General features: G+C 40.1%; 3 protein-coding genes across 3 annotated transcripts in view; 2 read left to right on the top strand and 1 right to left on the bottom strand.

The window, feature by feature from the left end:
* Positions 1-4,897, top strand: part of polh (polymerase (DNA directed), eta) — a 5,204-nt gene extending 307 nt beyond the window's left edge. The window contains exons 1-10 of the mRNA XM_083539196.1: positions 1-45; positions 132-266; positions 347-564; positions 950-1,131; positions 1,398-1,501; positions 1,589-1,708; positions 1,804-1,927; positions 2,055-2,120; positions 2,204-2,376; positions 2,629-4,897. The exon at positions 1-45 is cut by the window's left edge and continues 307 nt beyond it. Of these exons, the coding sequence (XP_083395322.1) occupies positions 1-45; positions 132-266; positions 347-564; positions 950-1,131; positions 1,398-1,501; positions 1,589-1,708; positions 1,804-1,927; positions 2,055-2,120; positions 2,204-2,376; positions 2,629-3,394 (1,933 nt within the window). The 3' untranslated portion in view covers positions 3,395-4,897. The remainder of the gene's footprint in view (positions 46-131; positions 267-346; positions 565-949; positions 1,132-1,397; positions 1,502-1,588; positions 1,709-1,803; positions 1,928-2,054; positions 2,121-2,203; positions 2,377-2,628) is intronic.
* Positions 4,806-22,626, bottom strand: gtpbp2a (GTP binding protein 2a). The gene is made up of 14 exons (XM_083539199.1): positions 22,558-22,626; positions 20,015-20,047; positions 13,212-13,407; positions 11,991-12,017; positions 11,406-11,590; positions 11,072-11,180; positions 10,430-10,627; positions 10,078-10,252; positions 8,122-8,341; positions 7,816-7,951; positions 7,274-7,332; positions 7,005-7,176; positions 6,756-6,920; positions 4,806-6,624 (listed from the first exon to the last, which is right to left on the bottom strand). The coding sequence occupies exons 1-14, from the start codon at positions 22,581-22,583 to the stop codon at positions 6,460-6,462; spliced, it is 1,866 nt and encodes a 621-aa protein (XP_083395325.1). The 5' UTR covers positions 22,584-22,626; the 3' UTR covers positions 4,806-6,459.
* Positions 16,321-18,935, top strand: LOC310724847 (otoraplin-like). Its single transcript, XM_083539219.1, has 4 exons — positions 16,321-16,625; positions 16,733-16,872; positions 18,132-18,242; positions 18,336-18,935. Exons 1-4 carry the CDS (start codon positions 16,502-16,504, stop codon positions 18,357-18,359), a joined length of 399 nt encoding a protein of 132 aa, XP_083395345.1. The 5' UTR covers positions 16,321-16,501; the 3' UTR covers positions 18,360-18,935.
* Positions 22,627-22,935: the final 309 nt, after the last annotated feature.

The following is a 22,935-nucleotide window of genomic DNA, read 5'->3' as shown; positions in this document are numbered from 1 at the left end:
CAAACCCTGTGTCGTGGCTCAATACAAAACCTGGAAAGGAGGAGGGTGAGCTGAAAATGATCAATTAGGAGATTGATTATTGATGATTAATTAGATATTAAAAATCCTACACAATTTCTTTCTCATTTTAGTATCATAGCAGTCAGTTATGAAGCCCGAGCTCATGGTGTAACAAGAAACATGTGGGCAAATGATGCCAAGAAACTGTGTCCAGATCTTCAGGTGGCGAGAGTCCGAGAGTCTCATGGGAAAGCTGATCTAACCTGGTGAGCATTCGCTTTCATAATAAAAGTGAGTAATCAAAACTTTGCATTGTGCTGAAAGTTTGGATTTTGTGTGCCACCAGCTACAGGGAGGCCAGCGTGGAAGTGATCGAGGTCATGTCTCGATTTGCAGTTATTGAGAGAGCCAGCATCGACGAAGCCTACATGGACCTCACCAGCAGCGTCCAGAAAAGAGTAAAAGATCTGCAAGTATCTCAGATAGACCTAGAACTTCTAAAGAACACTTACATCCAAGGCTTTCCTGTTTCTTCTGATTTGGAAGATGTTCCAGTGGATAAAGGTGTGTTCATGGTGCTTTGCAGAAGAAATGTTTACAGTTCATTGCGATATTAAAATGTCTTAAAATTGCTGAAACGGCACTGTCTGTGTCTGTGTCTGTGTCTGTGTCTGTGTCTGTGTCTGTCTGTGTCTGTCTGTGTCTGTCTGTGTCTGTCTGTGTCTGTCTGTGTCTGTCTGTGTGCCTGTGTGTGTGCCTGTGTGTGTGCCTGTGTGTGTGCCTGTGTGTGTGCCTGTGTGTGTGCCTGTGTGTGTGCCTGTGTGTGTGCCTGTGTGTGTGCCTGTGTGTGTGTGTCTGTGTGTGTCTGTGTGTGTCTGTCTGTGTGTGTCTGTCTGTCTGTCTGTGTGTCTGTCTGTCTGTGTGTCTGTCTGTCTGTGTGTGTGTGTAGAGGAGCAGAGGTTGAAGGGACTGCAGCAGTGGCTCCACACGCTGCCTTCTTGCTTTCAACCAGGATGTTCGGGTTACACTGAGGTGTGTTTGGCGGTCGGAGCGATGATTGTGGAGGAAATGAGGGCTGCTGTGGAGCAGGACACCGGATTCCGCTGCTCTGCAGGAATTTCTCATAACAAGGTGATTTGTTTACCTGTTTATTTTTATTTATTTCTTTTCTTTTGTAAAACAGGTTTTTGGCACATTCTTATCTTGCTATAATATTTGATCAATATAGGCTAAATTTTTTTACATTTTATTTTAAATGCATAATATATTACATTCACTTCCTATTTTTTTTTTTTTAAGTCACATGACACAAATAAAAAGCTCTTTTACTGTGTAGTAATATTTAATGTATTATTGTTCCAAAGCACCAAAGTTTAGAAAAATAAGTTGTTTTGCAGGTCCTGGCCAAGCTGGCGTGCGGACTCAACAAGCCGAACCGTCAGACCGTGCTTCCTCTCGGATCGGTGTCTGAACTCTTCATGACTCTGCCCATCAGCAAAATGTAATAATATTCCGAATAAGTCTGGGTGGTAATTATATTTCAACATGGTGTATGATAATGTTTTTTGTGCCTGCGCTTTAATTCCAGTCGCAATTTAGGAGGGAAACTGGGCGTGTCCATCACGGAGACTCTGGGAGTGGAGAATATCGGTGAGCTCACTCGGTTCACACGTGCACAGCTGGAGGAAAGCTTCGGAGAGAAAACTGGGTAGGAATCTTAGTACACGTGATTAATCAGAATCAAGGGATGTGTGTAGAACATGAGCAGTAAGAAAGAAAGTCCATGTGTTTTTGTATGTTCAGGTCGTGGCTGTATGACTTGTGTAGAGGTATTGAGTTTGAGCCGGTGAAACCCAGGCAGCTTCCCAAATCCATCGGATGCAGCAAGAACTTTCAGGGAAAATCCGCTTTGGCTACAAAAACCCAGGTACTATAACGTTTATGAGATCACAACAATTTCCTTTCGAAAATTTGCATCGTGCTTCAAATCGGAATCTCAGCATCATATAAGTCACTCTGGATAATGGGGTAAATGTAGAGTTTTTTCCCCCCAGGTTCAGCACTGGCTGCAGCAGCTGGCCCTTGAGCTGGAGGAACGGCTGAATAAGGATAAAGAGATGGTAAGTGCTCATTTCTCTTCATGCTGTTTCATGACTTCCCACACAGTCATAATATACAGAAATGTTGTTCCTCGACTCTGTAGAACGGCCGAGTTGCTAAGCTGCTGACTGTGGGGGTTCGTCAGCCTGGAGATAAAAAACCCATCAGCTTCTCCCGCTGCTTTGCTTTAGCGCGCTACGAGGCCTCGAAGATCTCCTCTGACAGCTTTGCCATCATTAAGAGCCTTAACGCTGCTGGCAGCCATCAGGAAGCCTGGTGAGTCGTGTTTTATTGTGGACTTTTCATCTGCTTGGTCTCGTGTGTCCTCGAGCAGCTCGTGACACCAGAGCGGTCCTGAGAAGTTCTATAGAAATAAAAGCATCGCATTTCCTATTTCATTCTCTGCTCTGTCTTTCCACAAAAACACTGCCAACTTTTACACCAAGTCTGATCGCAGTCCGAGCTCATTTGTAGATGTTTAGGTTGGAAATCCGATATATGATCCGCTGTGCGTTTTTCTCTTTATAGGTCTCCTCCTCTCACTTGTCTCCACTTATCTGCAAGTAAGTTCAATGAGAGCTCCTCAGGAGGAATCTCTAGTTTCTTTAGCAGTGATGTCGCTTCAACGCAGTGGTGTTTAAAACCAAACGAGGAAGCTCCTAAATCAGAAACGACGCCCAAGAAACCCAGCGGTATCCAGGCCCTTTTCCAAAAAGCTGCCGAAAAGAAAAAAAGGAAAGCGGATGAAAGTTTGACAGATAAGGAACCCGTCGCCTTGTGTTCCTCGGAGAACCTTCCTGAAGGTACAGCCAGCATGCTTCCTCGGCAAGCGGCAGCAGTTTCAAGTATGTCGCGTTCTTCTTTTTTTCAAAGAAAGTCTCTGTGGAAAACCCCTCCCAGCTTCCTTCTAGAGAAACCCGTAGAAGAACGCGCAGAAGACAAATTTCCGGCGGAACGATCTCCTCAGGGTTCTTCACACGCTTTATCCGGTGCTGACGAACAGAATCGCGTAGAGATCCATGGAAACGAGGACTTTCACACCTGTGAGCGCTGTGGACAGGAAGTGTTAATGTGGGAGATGCCGGAACACAACGACTTTCACTATGCACTCGATCTGCAGAATTCCCTCTCCTCCTCCTCCTCCTCATCATCATCGTTTTCGGCCCCGGTCATAGACACGGCATCATCATCGCGTGAGAAGAGCAGACCCAGAACTCAGGCTGGACCTCAGGCTAAGAGAGCAAGGTCATTAGACAACTCCATCACTCTGGATTCTTTCTTCAAGAAAGCCTAACTATTTTAAAAATCACTTTCTATAAACCACAGATCACTGTCCAGGATTGTATATAAATCTACATTTTTCTAAATAAATATTTTATGACTTACTACATTTAGTTTCCCATTTGCTCTTACAATAACCTCCTCTCTTCTGGGAAGATGTTCCTCTACATTTTGTGGGGATTTATTCATTGTTTGCAAAATCAGGTACTGATGTAGGTGAGGTGATGAGACCTGTGAAGCAGTCAATCAACAATTCATCCCAAAGGTGTTTAGCATGGTTGGGGTCAGAGCTCTATAGCAGGAGATCCTCTACACATTTCAGACCCATGATTCTGGAACAGGTTTGGGTCTCCTAGTCTAAAGACATCATGTTTAATTGTGCGCCTTCAACTTTGAGGTAAGTTTGGGGAAAAACCACGTGTCTGGAAAACTTAGGTATCACAGACGTTTGTCTAAATAGTGTATGACAATTGTATACAATTTACATTACTTCATAATAATTAATTTAATAAATGTTTGTGTTTTTCGTTATTGTTAATGAGGAGTAGTGTCCACTAGAGGGCAGTGCAGTATTAAAAAAAATCTGAATCGTATTAAATGGAGCTCAAAGAGGCAGAAATCTGTCCTGGGTTTGTTTTTACCTGTGCTTTTCTAGGGACAATAGTGTTAGAGTTCTCAATAATAATAATAAAAGCCCATTCTGTGGTAAATTAATGACAGTTGGAGCACTATACACGTGCGTAAAATCCGTGTAGTCTGGATGTATTACATGCCTAAAAAACAATTCCAGATGTGCAAACACACCCACTATCCAGTTGATGAATCAGATAATCCAAACCTCAAGAATACAACAAATACATTGTATGTTGGCGTCACACTAAAGCAGTCCGAAATAGTATTTGCAATTGTTCTGTGAGTTGAGTAACAAACAGATTTGTTTTGTATTTGCATGACTTGGTCACTGTTCATATTCACAGTGTTGGAATGCGATTGCTACTCCTTACATCAGCCTTCGGTTTCAGTGAAAGTGTGACAGCCCATTTCATCATGCACTTCTTTTTGTACTATATATATATATATGACCAAACATTTGTGGACGCATCACCAGTTGACATGTTTTCTTACACGGCTCATTTCAGATTTAGTCCTTCCCTTTGCTGGGAAGATGTTTCCTGATGTTTATTCACTTTCCTGAGGAGATTTTGGAACATAACTAAATAATCGATCTGAAACAACTTTCGTTTTGTGCACTTTTTGGAAGGCATTTGGGCTCCTTCAGTTTAAACAAAAGGAAATTATGGCGGCCGGGTGTCCACATACTTTTGGCCATTTTTAAAATACTATATAAACATTATGCAGGACTCAGTATGGAACATCTTTACACTAAACACCAATTAAAGATCACAACACCACAAGCAAATCATTGAACATTTTATTTACCTGTATATACACACCATAAATATACAAACTTCTTTTTAAACATTTGTTTACCAAAAGTAAAGCTAAAATTCATTAACCCCCCCCCCCCCCCCCCCCGAGTCTTTTTTCAGCAACCTCTGAAAATAAAAGACGCATCAAAAATAGAAGAACGGATAAAACTACCTAAGAGAAAACTGAACTTTTCCTTACATTTTTCCATTTGGTTTAAATACCAAATAAAATCATTTTTGTTCATACTTCTAAAATTGCACAAGTGAAACAATACTACAACAACTTACTACATGTGCCTGAATGTGATACACAAGAGAACTTGACATGCATAAACTGGTTGTTGTAGATCATCAGGCTTTAGAAACTAATGCACCATCCCTCTTTCTTAATATGCAGCGACTAGCACCGAGTTGAAAAACGCTACAAAACTGGGTTGGGGTTCGACGTCTGACCGCGGCGAAAGGAGTTTGTCGGACATAAGGCACTACCTAAAGAGCACCTCGATTCATCACTGTGGTATCAGTAACGTAGAGAAAATTGGAAGATAGTTACGGAATAATTTGGTGAAAGAGAAAAAAGACCCTGCAGTACATGTTTGCATAATCGGTAAAAAAAAAAAAAAAAAAAGCAGCGCCGATACTTTCGCAGGAAACGGGTTTTCTGTATCTCGAAGCCGCTCAGGACGAAGTCTACTCCGCTTGATCTGGGGGTCAAAGTGAAGGAGAAACACGCAAAACATCCTGAGCAACTTAAAGCACTTGAGTGTAGGCGAGAATATCGACATAATCGACGTGACTGCGAACAGGAACGAGGTCGTCCAAAGTGGTCGGAAACGAGAGAACCGACGAGATGGTAAGGCAGTGAGAGACGGTGGTACGAGTGTCTCGTTTCGTATCGGCCGTCCGGATACAGGAGACTACAGAGACTAAGCAGGGTTAAGTACGTTGAACAGTGCTGGCGTTTCGTTTTAAAAGTTGGTTGAGAAGGTCACCGTTGTAGCTGCCATTGAAAAGACTTAACACCTTACACTTCAGTGCACTCGTGAAGAACATTGGCTGTAGAGGATTAGACTTGAAGCCCATGAGAAGAATCGTTTGTTTTATACTAAGAGCTTACCGATGCCTCACCTGGAGACCTGCCAAGCTGCAGAGTTGATTTCCAAACACACCTGATGCTACTTTGTAGGGGAGCTCATGACTTTACTCTGCTTGTATTTTGCAGCAAACAAACAAGCATGAACTCACAGCTCACTGGAAAGTCTTTGAAGGCAAAAGTCACACTATGGCAGCATTAAAGTTTTTTTTTTTTTAAAAAACAATTCAATTGGCTTCATGTCCATCCATACAGACAAGAACTATGGATCTTCTACTTCAAATCAAACCCTGATATAGTGACCGCTGCACTCACTAAAAATAGGATCAACTCATTTCCTGTGGTTCTATTGCAATAGTTGAAAAATAATAATAATAATAAAAAAATCTATAAACCAGAATAGAAAAGATTCATTTAAAAAAAATGCTTTAGTTCGGTAAAAGAGAGGCTTTGGTAAAAACAAACGGTGTAGTATAAATGATTGAATGGTGTATTCTGGTATATCTGTGCTTATGTTTTCTCTGAGTGAGAAGAGACTCGAGTAAGACTCAGACTCTATGCTTGGTGTTGGTACTGGGATAAGGGCTGCAGTTTGGTGACTTGTCCGATGCCTTTGGTAACTCCGTGTCTGAAAATCAGCTTGGCTCCCACTTTGAGGTACTCTGGGTGTTTGATGAACTTGAACAGTGCCACTGCTTTCTCACCCGTTCGTAGCTCCTCCTGACAGAGAAGAAGAGAAGTGAAACGTGTTCTATCTTTCTTGTAAAATGGCATCTATCCCTAACTTTCAAAGCTTTGGTGTGTGTGGGGGGTGTTTGTACTCATGTCCAGATGGTGATGAAGACTCTCACCTTCCCTTGCAGAGCCTCCACTGTGGCCGTCTGTCTCACGTTGCCGACGTGCACGGTCACCTGGAAGCCCTTGTGGAAAGTCTTGGCATGGAAGAGCAGCACAATCTCAGCTTCAAACATCCAGCAGATGGTGGGATTCATCTCAGGACTGACCATCACCATTCCCTAAGGTAAAATTAAATTACGTCTACGCAAGAATGCGCAAAAATAAAAAAATTAATAAACCATCATGTGGACGGACGTACAAACCTTTCGTAAGAGCGAACGGTCAAATTCACCCAGTGCCAGCGTGGCTGCCTGTCCCGCTCGAAGCACTCTGCATGCTGATCGGTTTCTCTGGATGCTGCACACGGTGAGATTGCAGAACTGCCCGTCATCCATTGGTCCTACCACTAACTGCTCCCCTTCCCGGCAGATACCACTGCACCGTGAAAAGAGGACGAGGGCATGATTTAATAAAAAAAACACTTCACCTTCTACAATTAAAAATGTTGTCCTATAATATTATATATTATTACCTGTAAAGAGTTCCACCTACTACAGTCCCTACTTCAGGTACTGTGTAAATCTCATCAACCTGCAGGACAAAGAAAAACAGGGTTTAAAGAATCAAATTATTTAAAAAGAATATGAACGTGTGCAGTATTTGCTTGGAGAAATCAACGCTGCAATATATTGCAATATAATATATAGCTGGAGGTGCACAATTGTACAAGATGTCTTGGAATGCAGTATAACAAAGTTTTGGGTTTACTCCATAATCTAGTGGAACGGCGTCCCAGAAGAGTGGAGGGAATTAGAAGAGCGAATTGGGACTGAATGTGGAATGCGATGCTCAAATGGCAAATAACATACTTATGACTGTGTGTCCGCAAACTTTTGCCAACATAGTGTAGCTCATTGGATAAGATCTTAAACTTCTGATTGGAAGGTCATGGGTTCAAATCCCAGCACCACTAAGCTCCCAAATACTGTCAATGCTTAACCCTTAAATACTCAGGTGTATAAATGAGAAGTGTACGTCACTCTGGATAAAATATGGATATAAAATGTTATAAACCTGGAACTCTGTGAGTTGTTGCATGAGCTCCTCTTGCTCTTTGCTGTTGCTGAGAGGAGGTAGGATGTTAAAGAACACCATGAGCAGGTCCAGGTTCTCCCCAGACACACTGGATAACATGAAGATTGGTGTGATACTAAAGAGATCAACAACATAGACACAAAATGAATGGGGACGGAGTGAAACGGTGTAAAATGTCTGAGAAAGCCGAGCATTGATTCTAATTGTTCTAATAATAAGAACACTTCTGATCGGAGAAGATTTGTGTTCAGATTTATTGTGCGTAAAGATAAAAGCTCTCTGTACCTCGGCGACTGTGCAAACTGCTGAGCTGAGGTCACTGCATCGTCTTTGCTGTTCACCACCAGTGGAATTTTGTTGCATCCGGGCTGCTTGAGGACGCGTTCCAGCTGACGTACAGTTCTCTCCACCGTGGCTTTTGTGCACAGGTCAACCTTACTGACCACGATGAAGATCGGCACCTTCAGAGCCATGGCCAGACCCAGGTGCTCCCGTGTGGTGCCCACTGCAAATTCACAAGACGTTTACACTATACACCTAATTTTTCACTTCACATGGGGAAAGAATTACACATAATCTGTTACAGGTGTATGTTTTAATAGACTTTTATCCATGAATATGTACACAATTATTCTCAATCCCAGTCTAATTACAGTCGGAACCTGCTGGCTGTTTTTTATGATAAACTCTGTTGTTTGAAGCTGTTGCTTTAATCAGACAGATTACGATTTGGACAATCTGAGGCCCTCTAGAAGGCGTCCAATAATGTCAGCATTTTCACGTCATTTGATTGGATGTTCAGAGAGCACGCTACTCAGAGCTTGCAAACCGCATCTGTAGCAAACTGCACAAGCTCAAATATATTTGTGTGGATGTTCGTTTAATAGCTAAATTTTTTTACAGAGAAATGAGACTCAAAAAAAAAAAAAAGAAAAAAAACTAAGACGGACTTTTCAAGAAAAGTGCGACCTTGTGATGGAAGGTCGGCCTGAACAGTTCAAAACGGTAATACGTTTGCGTTTTTTCTTTCCTGTAGAATGTAGAATTTGCAAAAAGACGCACAATTCGCCTTTATTTCGAATCCCTGGGAAAACCAAAATGCACTGAACACACCTGTTTTAGAACAGAACACACCTGTCCACTAAGCAAAAAAAAAGCTATATATATATATATATATATATATATATATAAAACAAAGGCTATATTGCAAACTAGAAATTACTAAAGTAAATTTTTTAAACCTAAAACGAGCATGGAAATGAAAAGAACAGATAAACAGACACCTTTAATGCTTTGCGAGAAGCTTTTTGCCAAATATAGTATTCTCATCCTTCAGTCAGAGATGTTTTGCTGAGCTCATACCACAACTTTGTTATGCAAACAAGTAGGGAGGAACAAAAACCAAAACATAATTTGAAATTTTTTTAACCTTTAACCTTTAACACCATTTTACACCCATTTTTCCCCATGGGTCTTCTAAAAAAGCTCTGTGAAAGTCTGAGAGACGTTGATGTTTGAACAAAAGGTTCCGACATCATTTTATTAGGAGTAGAATTGATTACCGCCTGCTATGTCTGTACAGTAATTCTGATTTGGGGTTGCATTTTGGATAATTCTTTCCTCTTACTGCAGACGGAGCTGAGTCTCAGACACCACAAGCTCACTTTCTATGCTACATAATGTTTAATGTGACCATCCAGCATAAGGTTATAATATTCTCGGTCTGAACCACATTGCTATTTAAATATTTGTAATTTACAAGAATTTTCACAATACATCATCTTCTGAGATATTTTTTTCCAGTTCGTGTCAACGTGAAATCCAGGTTCAAACTCCCTTATTCATTATTCCTAATTTCGTCTCGTGTTCAGAGTCCGCACTGGGCCGTCAGGGTTCGAATTACTGAGCGCTTGCCATTCCTCCACTCCATTCCTCCACCGTCTTACCCGCAACAGCGTGGCCTAGGATATATTGGGAGACGAGGGGGTGGAAGGAGCGGAGGGCATTCCTTATTGCATAATAAACATTACATTTGAGAAGCTGCAGTCTGGTTGTGATAAGGCTGCAACGCATGTAAATATTGCAAGGCTGCATCGTGTTCCTTTGCACTTTTATCTAAGTTATCAGTACGGGCTCTGCTAACCGAGTCATATTAACCCAGATCTGTAGAAGGTTACATTTCTTGCAGTCTAGACAGATTTCCTTTTTAAAATAGACACAGCAACGAGACGACGGTCTTACCAATGCCGGTGTTTGCGCTGACCACCAGCATGGCGAAGTCAGGGCAATAGCTGGTAAGGCCAAAGATGGTAGTCTTCAGATATTTGTGATGACCAGCCAAGTCGATGAAGGTGATCATTTTTGAGGCACTCTCGCAGATTTCCTCCACTGTCCGCGATTCGCTGTAATTCACCGCCTGCCATTTGTTATAACCATTAGGGACGACATAACAGCATGATGGAAAACGTGATAACGGCAAGTAATGCTTCAGTTCCACTCAGATCAGATCAACACATAGCCTGGTCTGATACTTATAAAGATACAGTTTCTAAGCAAATCGCCTGACAACTAATAAATAACAAAAAAAACTTACATCTCCTTTGCTGTTAAAACCCAGGATCTCAAAGCTGATACTGGAGGTCCTGCCTGTCTGAATCTCATGAAGATGTCGAAAGAGGTTCAGTCGTGCTCTGCCCCTGCCATTGTCCAGCTCCCCTTGTGTGAGCACACCAAGGAGAGTGGACTTCCCAGAGTCCACGTTACCCAGCACCGCTACCCGTAGGTCCAGGAACTACAAACACAACCGCATTTAAACGTTAGAAAACTGTAATACTCTTCAGTAGAGATCAGAGATCTCTGATAGTAGTGTACGAGATGGTATTAAAAAGTCTCGGTTTTACAAGAAAGCAATTTATTTATCGATTTAAGCGGGCGAAGTCCACAGAAGCCAAATCCGGCGAGTAGGGTGGGTGAGGAAGTGAGATCACGTTGTTTCCATTGAGAAACGTCTTTTTTTGGTGCACCGACTTACGAAGCTCGGTGCTCCCTGTGACTGTGCGTGCAGCCTTGTGCTGCCATCTGTTGGCATGTTAGAAAACTAGTCTGGAAACGTTTTGATACCACCTCGTATAACCATATCATCACTTTCCTGGCTGTTAATCATCTAAATATATTTAACAGCACTACAAGGACCAAACCACATCCATACAGGCTTCTAAACGACATGAGCGTTCACCTGCTGGTCATCTGGCACTTTCCTGACGAGGACTTCTGCAATTCTTTGTGGTTCTTCTGAGTCATAATCCACCACCCTCTCTCTGAGAACAGTAATGTCTGCACCAACCCTGAGAGACCACCACAGAAGGTATGGACAATCAACATACACGCCAATAAGTGTTTAACAGTAGCTTGTGGACTGATTGTTGGTACTTTATAGTACTGTAAGATGCCAAATCATGATCATTATCAAAATCAGATGTATATAACCGTCCTATTTCAACAGTTAAAACATGAAACATGAAATCTGAAACGTGCAGGTCTTATAAGTGAAAATATAAGTAAGGTCATACTTCTCAGCCATCATATGAAGGGTCCTGAGTGAGGCTCTCATTTCTTCCTCAGATAATCCAACCAGCATGCCATTGTCTTCCACGCCGATTTGATACACGGCCTCGCCCCTGCCTTCCTGCAGCCTCCATTTCATCTGTGTTGCCAGGTGCTCGAAACGATACTGCGTGGGGTTCACCAGTTTCAGCTGAGCCATAAAAGTCATAGAACTGGAGGTTAGGACAATCTCAAACATGCATCATTAATTCTATGTATTATACAGTTAGAAATTATATTACAAAAATACATATGGATAAAATATAGAGAGCAAACAGAATATTGTAATAATACATACACCTCATTATGATTCAATAAAAAATATTACACAGTTGGAAAAACAATATATAACAGCTTTATGTCATGTGTTCGGTCTCATTAAGGAAGTATAAAGATTTTCATTCTAGAAAAGGTCAAAAGTGCTTTTCCAGCATTTGTTAATAGACAAACTTCTGCCTCACTTATTACAGGTACAAATCGTCAGAACTTATTATTCACCGATTTTTGTAATTTGAGACAAATGAGAGAATAGGAAAGTCACAAACCCTTACCTTATACTCTATATTTCCCTCTTCAACCTGAAAAAAAAAGCACAAAGACTTTAATAAATGAGACTAAACCAATAACTGGCACAGTTCAGTATTCCAGATCACAAAACGAGCACCTGCCTATGAGCAACACTCCGCAACAACAATCGGCCAGGACACAAAGGATTTAACACTGAAAAGAGAAAAACCTGTGTAGACACATTGCTCAGGTTTCTCAACTTCTCTCAATCAGGGGGTGTGGGGAATCCAATCGAAAATGTACACCTCAATAATAAGTTATCTGACTGAACTAAGTAACCAGCAGTGATTAGAATTGGTGCATCACAGATCGAGTCTCTATTTGTTGTTTGTGTATCTGTGTGGGTTTCCTCTGGGTTCTCTGATTTCCTCCTACCACTCCAAAACATGCAAGATGTGTTTAAATCACCGCTTGGTGTGTGTGTGTGTGTGTGTGTGTGTGTGTGTGTGTGTGTGTGTGTGTGTATATATACAGTATCCAGGAAGTGTAACTGACTGTAGGTTATGAGTCCACAGCGACCCTGAGCAGAATTAAGTATATACTGAAAATGGTGTGTGTGTGTGTGTGTGTATTCCCAGTGGCTATATATTTAAAACTATAATACTTTTTAAAAATTGACCTATGTGTATAAACATTATGCTTTGTGTTGCTTTTCTATTTTTCTTCTCCTTGTTGCCCAGACTAACAGAGTGATCAGTCTGTCTGGTCTGACACTTGTGATGTTTACCAACACAGCTGTGTGAGATACACACTCACTATAACTTGTGCTGGATGGAAATGCACACTCATGTAGTTGTAGTAGACATACTTCGTACTCAAACTTCTCTGTTAGTTTTTCGGATTAAGGAAACTGAAGAGCAAAAGGAACTTTGTCTACGTCTACATCTCCACACACACACACACACACACACACACACACACACACACACACACACACACACACACACACACACACACACACACGCCAGCTATTAAACTAAATGGGATTTCCTTTGCTTCTTGACTTCTTGACATTTTAACTGTACAAAGGTCACAAACATGCATCTTTGTACAGTTTAAAATAATTTTATAAACCAATACATGTGCATATCTTTAATAAAAATGTAATAGATCATAATTAAGATGTAAACAGTGTTATGGTGTATCATTTGACACTAGGTGTCACCACTAATAATACCGTAATGTAGAGAGGAAGCTCAGCTTACCTCCGGAGGTAGATAGGGCTGGTTATTGCTCGATTTGGGGTATCGTCCCGACCGGCTCTTTGTCTTTCTAATATTTTTTGAAAGCACCTTCTTCGGAGCCACGACAGCCGAGCCGGTTCCTGGAGCGGCGCCCGCTTTCAAAGCGGAACTTGTACCGAAGATCTCCGATACCCGCGGATCCATTTTTTTCCGGACCCTGCAGAAAATAAATAGCGCCTAATTATGGAGCTAGGCTAGGTTAAACAAACAGCTAAACTTTTTATAAAAACGATTGTTTTCGCATGACCCAGATCGTCGCCCGGTAGCTTTAACTGTCCACATTAGAAATAAATTACTACACGGAAGAAAAGCCACGTAAATAAAAAGCACCAGCTGAGCAGTCGCGTCCCCCAGCAGAGGGAGGGGACCAAAAAAAAAAAAAACAAACAAGTCAGGTTTGCGGAAGCAGCTACGTCACCTAATTAATATTCATGAGGCGGCGCATGTGATTGAATAGTGAAAAGGTCAAAAGGAGGTTTTGAATATCCATGTTGCAACCTCACTGCAATATTACATTTCAGAAAACTTCTGGTTTCACTTTTAAGAAAACAAAACAGTGTGTCACTTAGTGCTGGTGATAAAAAAATACAAAGATTATACATAATGTATAGTGAATACCTATATGAAAGTACTTATTATTATTATTATTATTATTAATAATAATATTATTATTATTAATAATAATAATAATAATAATAATAATAAGTACTTTCATATTTCATATGTTTGTGTATATGTATGTGTGTGTGTATATATATATATATATATAATACAGTATGTTTGACATATCATGTTGCATGTTTCTTCTCTTTAAGAGAGAGAGAGAGGTCAAATATGAGTCACATATTAGCATGTGTTTACATTTACAACATTTTGTGACGACAATGTGTTTCAAGTGCACGTTGGATTGCAGTGCAGTTGCGAAATACTCTTAATCAAAACACATAATGGAATCCTTTGACCAGGTTTCTGTCTTTATGGAGTAAATATACATTTACATGACCTTATCTAACTTACAACTTACAAAAGTCATTAGAACACAGACCACAGATCAGGATAAAGCAGTTACTTAAAATAACAACAATAATAATAACAACAACTAGTACTTTCATACATGTTTATATTATACAGTATGCTTTACACACATCATGCTACATGTATGTTCCCCTTTATTAAGAATATAATTTATCTTGGTCTTCATTGTTAAGAAGGGAAGCAAACTAGATGTTCTCCTAAATGACACTGATGCTGCTTATGTAATACTGTGGCATATAACACTAGTGGATATTAAATTTTTTGACATTCTGTCCTTCAGTAGTGAGTTATTATTTTATCTATCTATCTATCTGTCTGTCTGTCTGTTTGTCTGTCTGTCTTGAATTACCAATATCTATGTCTCCATAGCTCTATGTAGCTCTATGTTGTTTAGTGTAGCACCAGGGTTCCGGGGGAACGTTGTCCCGTTTTTACTGTGTACCGTGTACAACTGTGTATAGTACAAATGACAATAAAAGCCTCTTGACTTGACTTGACCATTCAAATGGTTCATTATTGTGTAAAGAGAGGTGACAGACTCCACTTAAAACTATCTAATTATGCTTGTTATTAAACTTTAACTTAAATAGTATCTTAACCAGAACTCCTAATGTACTTATGATATGGCTCAGAGTTGTGAAGAGAATGAGCTCTCCCTGCTGAGTAGTTTCTCCCAAGGTTCTTATGCTCACGCTCTTCTTCAGCTTTCACACTGATGTCCGTAAAAATCTGTCTTAGATTACTAAGCTTTTGTTGTATTCCAGATAAGACTAACTTATTATTACTGCTAACATTGTTGTTATGACTACCAAGTACAACCTTTAATTTTATCTCGAGCGTAAGGCAACACACACTGTATATGGGCAACAGCACCACCTATTTCTAAATAACAAATGTACAGTAACTGCAACATACAGTTTGTAGACTATTGAATGTCTATAATAGAGTCAGTATGTATAAACTATTATTAAAAATACATATCCTGAAACAGATTTATTTAAATAGTATTGGAATGAGGGGAAGTGGTGGCTCCAGCAGTTAAGGCGCTGGGTTACCGATCGGAAGGTCGGGGGTTCAAGCCCCGGTATCGCCAAGCTGCCACTCTTGGGCCCTTGAGCAAGGCCCTTAACCCTCTATGCTCCAGGGGACCCTAACGAGAAAAATAAACCAAGGACCGTGACGTCGGAGCGACGTGGAGCCGCCTTCCCGTGCGCTCACCACCTGCAGGAGGGACCGTAAGGGACCGGTGCTGTGAGGATTGGGCAGCAGTCGAAGGCGGGGCCCTTGACAGCCCGATCCCTGGACACGGAGAAGTGTCTGGGGAATCTGCTTAGACTGCTGCCCCCGCAACCCGAAATACGGATAAGCAGGAGAAGATGAATGAATGAATGAGTATTGGAATGCAAAAATTAAAAAAATATAAGAGAAAAGTTAATGTGTTAAGTTTATGTGTATCGACACGTTTATCAACTCCAGCTCCTGTTTCTGGGAGTGTTTCAGTGTGCTGGTATCTGTAGACTCAGTCACGGCTGCACTATCATTAAGACATGTTCTCTCACATAGATAATAAACTTCTGTAAGTCACACTGCTTCAATATATACATGTAGATTTTTACATTTTGTGCAAATGAAGTGGAGTTGAACAGTTGTTAAATAAAGTCATTTATTTTTTATTTAAGTTGGCAATTTGATTTCTACAAAAGCAAACCGTGCTATACAACAATGTTTATTAATGACATTTTTAATATAATCAATTATTGAATTGAGTCCTGTTTTCTTATGGTCAGAACATTGGAAGTTTCAGCACTATGTAAAAGTTCTATATGCTAAGCAGACTCACAGGAGATTACCAGCTTCTTCAGCAACAATCATACAAGATATTCACTGATATCACTGTTTCTTTGGGTAAAACAAATGTCTTTGTATGTACAACTAGAGAAAGAGAGATCAATACAGCAATACAACTCCAAAGGGTTACAGTTTTCAAAGTTCAAGCCCCGTCTAGACTGTGTCTGGTCCTTTAATAACCTATATTACGACTCAGTATGAACAAGAGACCATTTCACAGAGATGAGAAAAATATTAGCTCAGTAAACAGACCCCTGTCTCCCCCCCTCGTCCAAAAATTCCAATCCCTATGAAAGTTTGTTCTGGATTCTCTATGTGAAGGGATATTCTGCAGGGAGATCTCATTCCAAACCGTACCGGACCTGAAAATGAAGAAATCGAACAACTTGGTTGTTATTATTCTTTTCTTTGGATATCTGTTTCCCTCTGCGAATGCTGTCTTCATGGATAAACTGGCCGACAGAAAAATATGTGCGGACAAACATTGCTCCCGTAAGTGTATCATCTTAAATAACGAAATATAGATGTGTGTGATTTATGTCTATGTGTAAGCCATCTGTACATGATGAACCAGTTTGTCTATATATACTCCTGTCTAGATGTCATCTCTGCAGCCCAAGCTCTGGAAGACTACATTGCTTCTGATTGTCGATTCATCAACCTGAAGAAAGGCCAGATGATCTATGTTTATTCTAAACTAAAGCCAGCAGATGGCGCTGGAGTCTTCTGGTCTGGCAGTGTGAGTATCTCTGAACTGTGACATCCCAGCTGTCAGTTCTGATTCATTTCTCTCCATGTATCAGGCTTCACTTTATGATCTGTTTTGATATGTCTATACTTGGTGTTTCTTCCCTAAAGGAAAAAAAAAAGCTTTTCCTATCAATTTGAATAGAATTTATAGTAGAAATGACTTTCAATTGATCTGGAAAACGTACTACATATAAAGCTAGATTTGACAGCACCATCATTTAAGCAGTTGTTATTAAAAACGATAAGGCCTCAATGCAACATTGAGATACAGAAACAGGCGCTGAAAAATGAGGGTAGGAGCATATGTTGGCTCTCTGTACTCATGAATAATGCATTGGATAGAGACATAATTGAATTAGGGTGCTATCTTTCACGAACGGGGAACAGCAACGCGAGAAAAGAACCTCGATACACATATATGGGAAATAGCGTAATGACACGATCTGTCTACTAAAAAAAAAGTAATGACTTTTTGTCAAACCTGCACACAAATCGTTATTATATATTCCTAAACATGGCTGAACGCATATTTAGAATCCAACCGGCTTTAAATATCACAGAGGTCACTGATCAAGAGATAAAATACGTGTGGAAAACATCTCAACATTGGCTTTGGCATTAAACTCAGATTCACAGATTCAACCGTTAATGGTAGTACAGTCCAAATACTGGGTTTATGATCAGGATAAAACATAACTGAGAAAACAACAAAGAAATTCTAAATGAGGGGAAATAAACAGACAAACAAACAAATAAATGAATAAATTGGACACATGAATAGTAGAATTTAAATAATGAATACAATGAGTAAGGTGAGCCAGAAACGGGGAGGTCAACGTGAAAAAAAGTCCACAACAGGGTCGCGTTCCTCCATACGTTTCTGCTCAACACGGTTGCAAAAAGTGCTTATTCAGCATTCCTGTCACACTGAACCGATCTGGCCACTCTGCTCTGACCTTCTCTTGCATTTCCATCCTCAGAACTGGATTTTTATTCTGCTTACAAAACCGTCCGGAACCGACACTCAATGCATGAATATATTCAGTTGCATGGGTATTATTTATAAAGGTGGTGATCAGTGTATACATGCAGTATACAGGTGTTCTTAAAGGAGCTTAAGGTATTCCAAATATACAGACGATATGTTCTATGCTGTGTATAATTAATTATTTTATTACACCTGTGAGAATTAAAAATGACAAATTTAAAGAATAATAAAGAATAAATCCGAACTGTTTCATGTTGCAGGTTTATGGTGAGCGTTATGTAGACCAGATGGGTATTATTGGCTACTTCCCCAGTAACCATGTTAATGAGACACAGATTTTCAGGAAGAAAACCACCGAGATGGCCACGACAGTGAGTAGGCTTTTTCTCTTCTTTTTCTTTCAACTAGAGAACGACATCAAGGTTGTGTTTCTAATGACCTTTTTATTGTATCTGTTCATATAGGTCATGGACTTCTTCTGTGTTTAGAAACGACAGACTGACTTTGAAGAAATGCTGGAATCCTGTATTTCTTCCGCATGTACACATTTTCTAATGATATTTTTGAATCCCAAAACTATACAATTTTCTTTTCTTCAAAATGTAAACAAATGTTGATTAAACCATAAGTTATAGCGCATTACCCAAAGTATTATACATTAAATACTATAGCAAATAAGAAATGGTTATGGTTTATTCAGTGAACGTATCTACACCAATCAGGCATAACATTATGGCCACCTGCCTAATATTGTGTTTGTCTCCTTTGGCTGCAAAACCAGTCGTGACCCATCGAGCATCAACAGCATAAACTTCTTCAGCAGTTTGAGCTACAGGAGATTGTCTGTCGGATCACACGGACCAGCCTTTGCTCCCCACGTGATCAAAGAGCCTCGGCCGCCTACGACCCTGTCGCCGGTTCACCACTGTTCCTTCCTTGGAGCACTTTTGATAGACACTGCAAACTGGGAACATCCCACATTATCTGCAGTTTCGAAAACGCTCTGACCCAGACGTCGTCTAGACGTCACAATTTGGCTCTCGTCAAACTCCTCAAATCCTAACGCTTGCCCATTTTTGCTGTTTCAAACACGTCAACTTTGAGGACGAAATGTTCACTTGCTGCTTAATATATTCCACCCAAAAAACAGGTACGATTGAAGAAGAGATAATCAGTGTTACTTACTTCACCAATCATAATGTTTATAATGTCATATATCTCTACAACAGTTCAGGCAAATCTTTTAAAAAATCCAACCTCAAGAAACTCCTGGAGACAATTATGAGTTCGACAACAACAATAAGTAAACAATGATGGGTGATAAAACAAACAATGGGTGATGCGTGAGGTTAAAATTGACATTGTAAAAATTATGTAGGCCGCCTGTAACGTGTGAAATCGTCAGGTAAGGGATTCTCCTGCATATGAAGGTAACATTTTATTGCCCTTTCTCTTGAGGCTGTTATGCAATGCTGAATCATTTCTCAGGGGATTTTTTAGTGCTGTGGTTATTCGGATGAGCCGAAAGGGAAGGAATTGCATTGAATAGCTCTGTCTCTCACTGACACACTTTCTCTCCCTCATTCTCTCCATCACTCCTATAGGACTATTAGTGGATATTACTAAATTAAATTTTCTATCATGAATAGAGCTTTTGTTTTGCACTGTCAAGCTGTTAATTACTTATTACCAGGGAGGAAAACCTAACCTTATTTTAAAATTTTTATGTCTTTGGAGAACATAAAATGCTCAGCAGCACTGAGTTGGGATGCCACGGCAAACAGCACAGAGGGAAAAATATTCAAAATGTTGTCTTGTACAGAGCAAAAAATCCTCACGAATTCACAAATGAACTGGAGACGTGATTTTTAACATTGTAGATGAGGGCTGTAAACCCAATAACGTACGCTTTTACGACTCAAAAAACAAATCTCTAATATATGAAACGTGGAAATACCAAAAGGAACAACTGAAAAAACACCCGCAGGTAGAACATAGCAGCAGTGTCAGAATGGCGTGCTAATTCAGGAATATCACAGTTTCACAACCTCAGATACGTCTCTCCAGTTCATAAATTGTTGAATAAATTCAATTAAATGCGCCACATATTAATTACACATGAGCTTCACGTGTAATCACTCACCAATTGTGCTGTCTTCTGTTCATCCTGGGCTTTCTGAAAAAGCAAAACAATTAGTATTATTCCTCTGAATGCTCAAGGTACATCAAAGAAACAGAAATCTTAGTAATCCAGTACAGTGTGAACATCATTGCCCTTTTAAACCAAAAGGGAAACGGTGGACAGACGACAAATGAAGTGATCATTTAAATCGCTTGTGATTTGACAGCTGACATAAACTGATTCCTTAGAAATGATGAGTTTCCATCAAATAGTAATAATAAAACGGGGAAAATGAAAGCTTATGAAAAGCATGGTTGAATTTAACTGTAGCTGGCAAGAGATCATGTCCCATATAGTGAGGGAGGGGCATTGCAGGGAAGTGTATTAATGCTCCATCTGGCACCAAGGGCTGACCTTGAAGGAATACAAATTACTTATGAAGATCACAGACAGGAGGATTTTGCGGAAGACATTTAACCCTAGAGTGTTACTAAGGCTGGGAAATGTTGCTTTGCAAACATACCACTTTTCCACTTTTTAAAATTTCCATTTATAATCTACCTGAGCTCAATGAGATTTTTTCGGGGAGACAGAAAATGACAGCAGAAAATGAGAGTAAGCATGTGACAGAAGATAGAGTCCAGCTGTACATTATAAACGTAGATCAGAAGAGTTCCCAGTGGAGAACATGCCTTATTCAAATAACTCAAAATCTTATTAAACATGGGATTACTCTCACTTAACAACACCTTCAGGTGTAAAAATAATATTATAATAACCTTTATATTACATTACAGTTATATTTTTTCTTTATTCTAAGGCGCATTATTTATGAACTAATGTGAATCATCAGTAACTACGATTACAAAATACTCCGAAACCACATTTCCTCTGACAGGTTCTAGGAGTTTAAAGGGTTAATCATTTCAGCAATATTATTTCCTGCCTCCGTGTTGTTTTATGAAGTATTTCTAATATCCAGAACTGCGTCATTCAAACAGTGATGCGGTTGCAATGATCATATCTTTGTTCCTTTTTGAAGGAATTATACCCTTTATTTGACCTTTAAGATATTACAAACTATATATATATATTTTTTTTTATTCCAGATCAGTAAGAACGATAAAACTAAACGTTATTGACTTGTATTACAAAAGCCAATATGCAGGAATTGTGAACAATCGATGATCTACTTGACAAAAAAACTAAAAATAACTCAACATACAGCCATTATTGTCTAAATAACTGGCAACAAAGGTGAGTACACCCCAAGTGAACATTCCAAAACTGTGCCAAGTGTCATTTTTTGTTTGAGCATTATTGTTATCAAGCACTGCCTTAATCCTCCTGAGCGTGGAATTCACCAGAGCTGCACAGGTTGTTGCTGGGATCCTCTTTCACTCCTCCACAATGACATCAAAGAGCTGCTGGATGTTAGACACATGGTGCTTCTACAACTTCCGCTTGAGGATGACCCACAGGTGCTTAATAGGGTTTAGGTCTGGAGACCTCCATCACCGTCACCTTTAGCTTCCTCAGCACGGCAGTTGTCATCTTTTTGGTGTGTTTGGGGTCGTAATTATTTGGAAATTATCGGCCCATTTTCTAAAGGGAGGGCATCATGTTCTGCTTCAGAATGTCACAGTACACGTTGGATCCCAGATGCATGTTGTCCCAGCAGCACCTATGCAGCCCCAGACTATGATGCTACTACCACCACCATGCTTGACTGTAGGCAAGACACAATTTTCTTGGTACTCCTCACCAGGACTTCCCCACACATTCTGGACACCATCTAAACCAAACACGTTTATCTTAGTCTCATCAAACCACAGAACATGGTTCTAGTAATTCATGCTCTTGGACACGTCGTCTTCAGCAAACTGTTTGCAGGCTTTCCTGTGAGCCAGCTTTGGATGAAGCTTCCTTCTGGGATGACGGCCTTCAAACCGACTGTCTGATCACTGACAAGCTGACCTTCCACTTCTGCAACCTCTAAAGCAACGATGCAGCACTATTGCGTCTGTTTTTAAAGTCATCTTCTGCACCTGACACACAGCACGGGGACTCCGCTTCTTTGCGAAGTCTGTTTCGAGTGAAACCTGTCTTGGAAAACCTCTGTATGAACCTGGACACTGTACTGTAACTCAGTTTCAGGGTGTTACTGATCTTCTTACAGCCTCGGCATCTTTGTGGAGAGCAACAATTCGATCTCTCAATTTAAATCTTCAGAGAGTCTTCACCATGAGGTGACATGTTGAACATCCAGTGGTCAGGATGAGAGAATTGAACAAGACATTAGACGACATACAGCTGTTATTACCTAGGGTGTACTCACTTTTACACATAATTACACATTATAATCACATACAGTTCTGGAACAGAAATCTAACCTAACAGTTTGCACCTATTTAAACCGTCCAATCAGCGCATTGCATTTGCGACGATTAACACCACGTGGTCTCCAGCCTCATTTCCATTTCCGCTCTTAGACGTGGTCCACTGTAACCAGTTAACATTCCAATACAATTGTAATTATTTCGATTCAACGTCGCCAAACTTACCTGAAACAAAAGGAACTCCGGTACATTTTCTAGAGACTAAAAGCCGCGTCCGGAGCCTCCTTTTGGAAAACGAGGGCGTTTGTTTACGTTTAAATACAGTTGACGTGTCGCCATGTGTCGTCATAGAGCGTAAACGGGGGGGGGGGGGGTGTATATATATATATATATATATATATACATATAATTATGTATATTATATTACTATTATACATATACGATTAAATTATTAATTATTACATATATAATACAAATCTAATGCAAATTATCATAAATCAGAATTGCTGTGAGCTTAACTAATAGATGCATTGGGGGAAAAAGCTGCAACTGAAACAAGTCTGGGAAATTTGTCTATATCAGGGGTCACAAATCTTTTTAAAA

This window comes from Silurus aristotelis (genome assembly GCF_946808225.1).
Source record: "Silurus aristotelis genome assembly, chromosome: 4".
NCBI classification, from domain to species: Eukaryota; Metazoa; Chordata; class Actinopteri; order Siluriformes; family Siluridae; genus Silurus; species Silurus aristotelis.
The sequence above is the reverse complement of the archived record's forward strand: the minus strand, read 5'-3'. Positions and strand labels throughout refer to the sequence as shown.

What these genes read in the sequence shown, in the direction of transcription:
- LOC310724847 (XM_083539219.1), top strand. Translation starts at nt 16,502, where the DNA reads ATGAAGAAATCGAACAACTTGGTTGTTATTATTCTTTTCTTTGGATAT. An exon ending in TGCGGACAAACATTGCTCCC is followed by an intron (nt 16,626 to 16,732) that starts GTAAGTGTATCA and finishes ACTCCTGTCTAG; the next exon opens with ATGTCATCTCTGCAGCCCAA. An exon ending in CCACCGAGATGGCCACGACA is followed by an intron (nt 18,243 to 18,335) that starts GTGAGTAGGCTT and finishes CTGTTCATATAG; the next exon opens with GTCATGGACTTCTTCTGTGT.
- gtpbp2a (XM_083539199.1), bottom strand. Translation starts at nt 22,583, where the DNA reads ATGTACCGGAGTTCCTTTTGTTTCAG. An exon ending in CGGAGTTCCTTTTGTTTCAG is followed by an intron (nt 20,048 to 22,557) that starts GTAAGTTTGGCG and finishes TTGCTTTTTCAG; the next exon opens with AAAGCCCAGGATGAACAGAA. An exon ending in AGCCCTATCTACCTCCGGAG is followed by an intron (nt 12,018 to 13,211) that starts GTAAGCTGAGCT and finishes TTTTTTTTTCAG; the next exon opens with GTTGAAGAGGGAAATATAGA.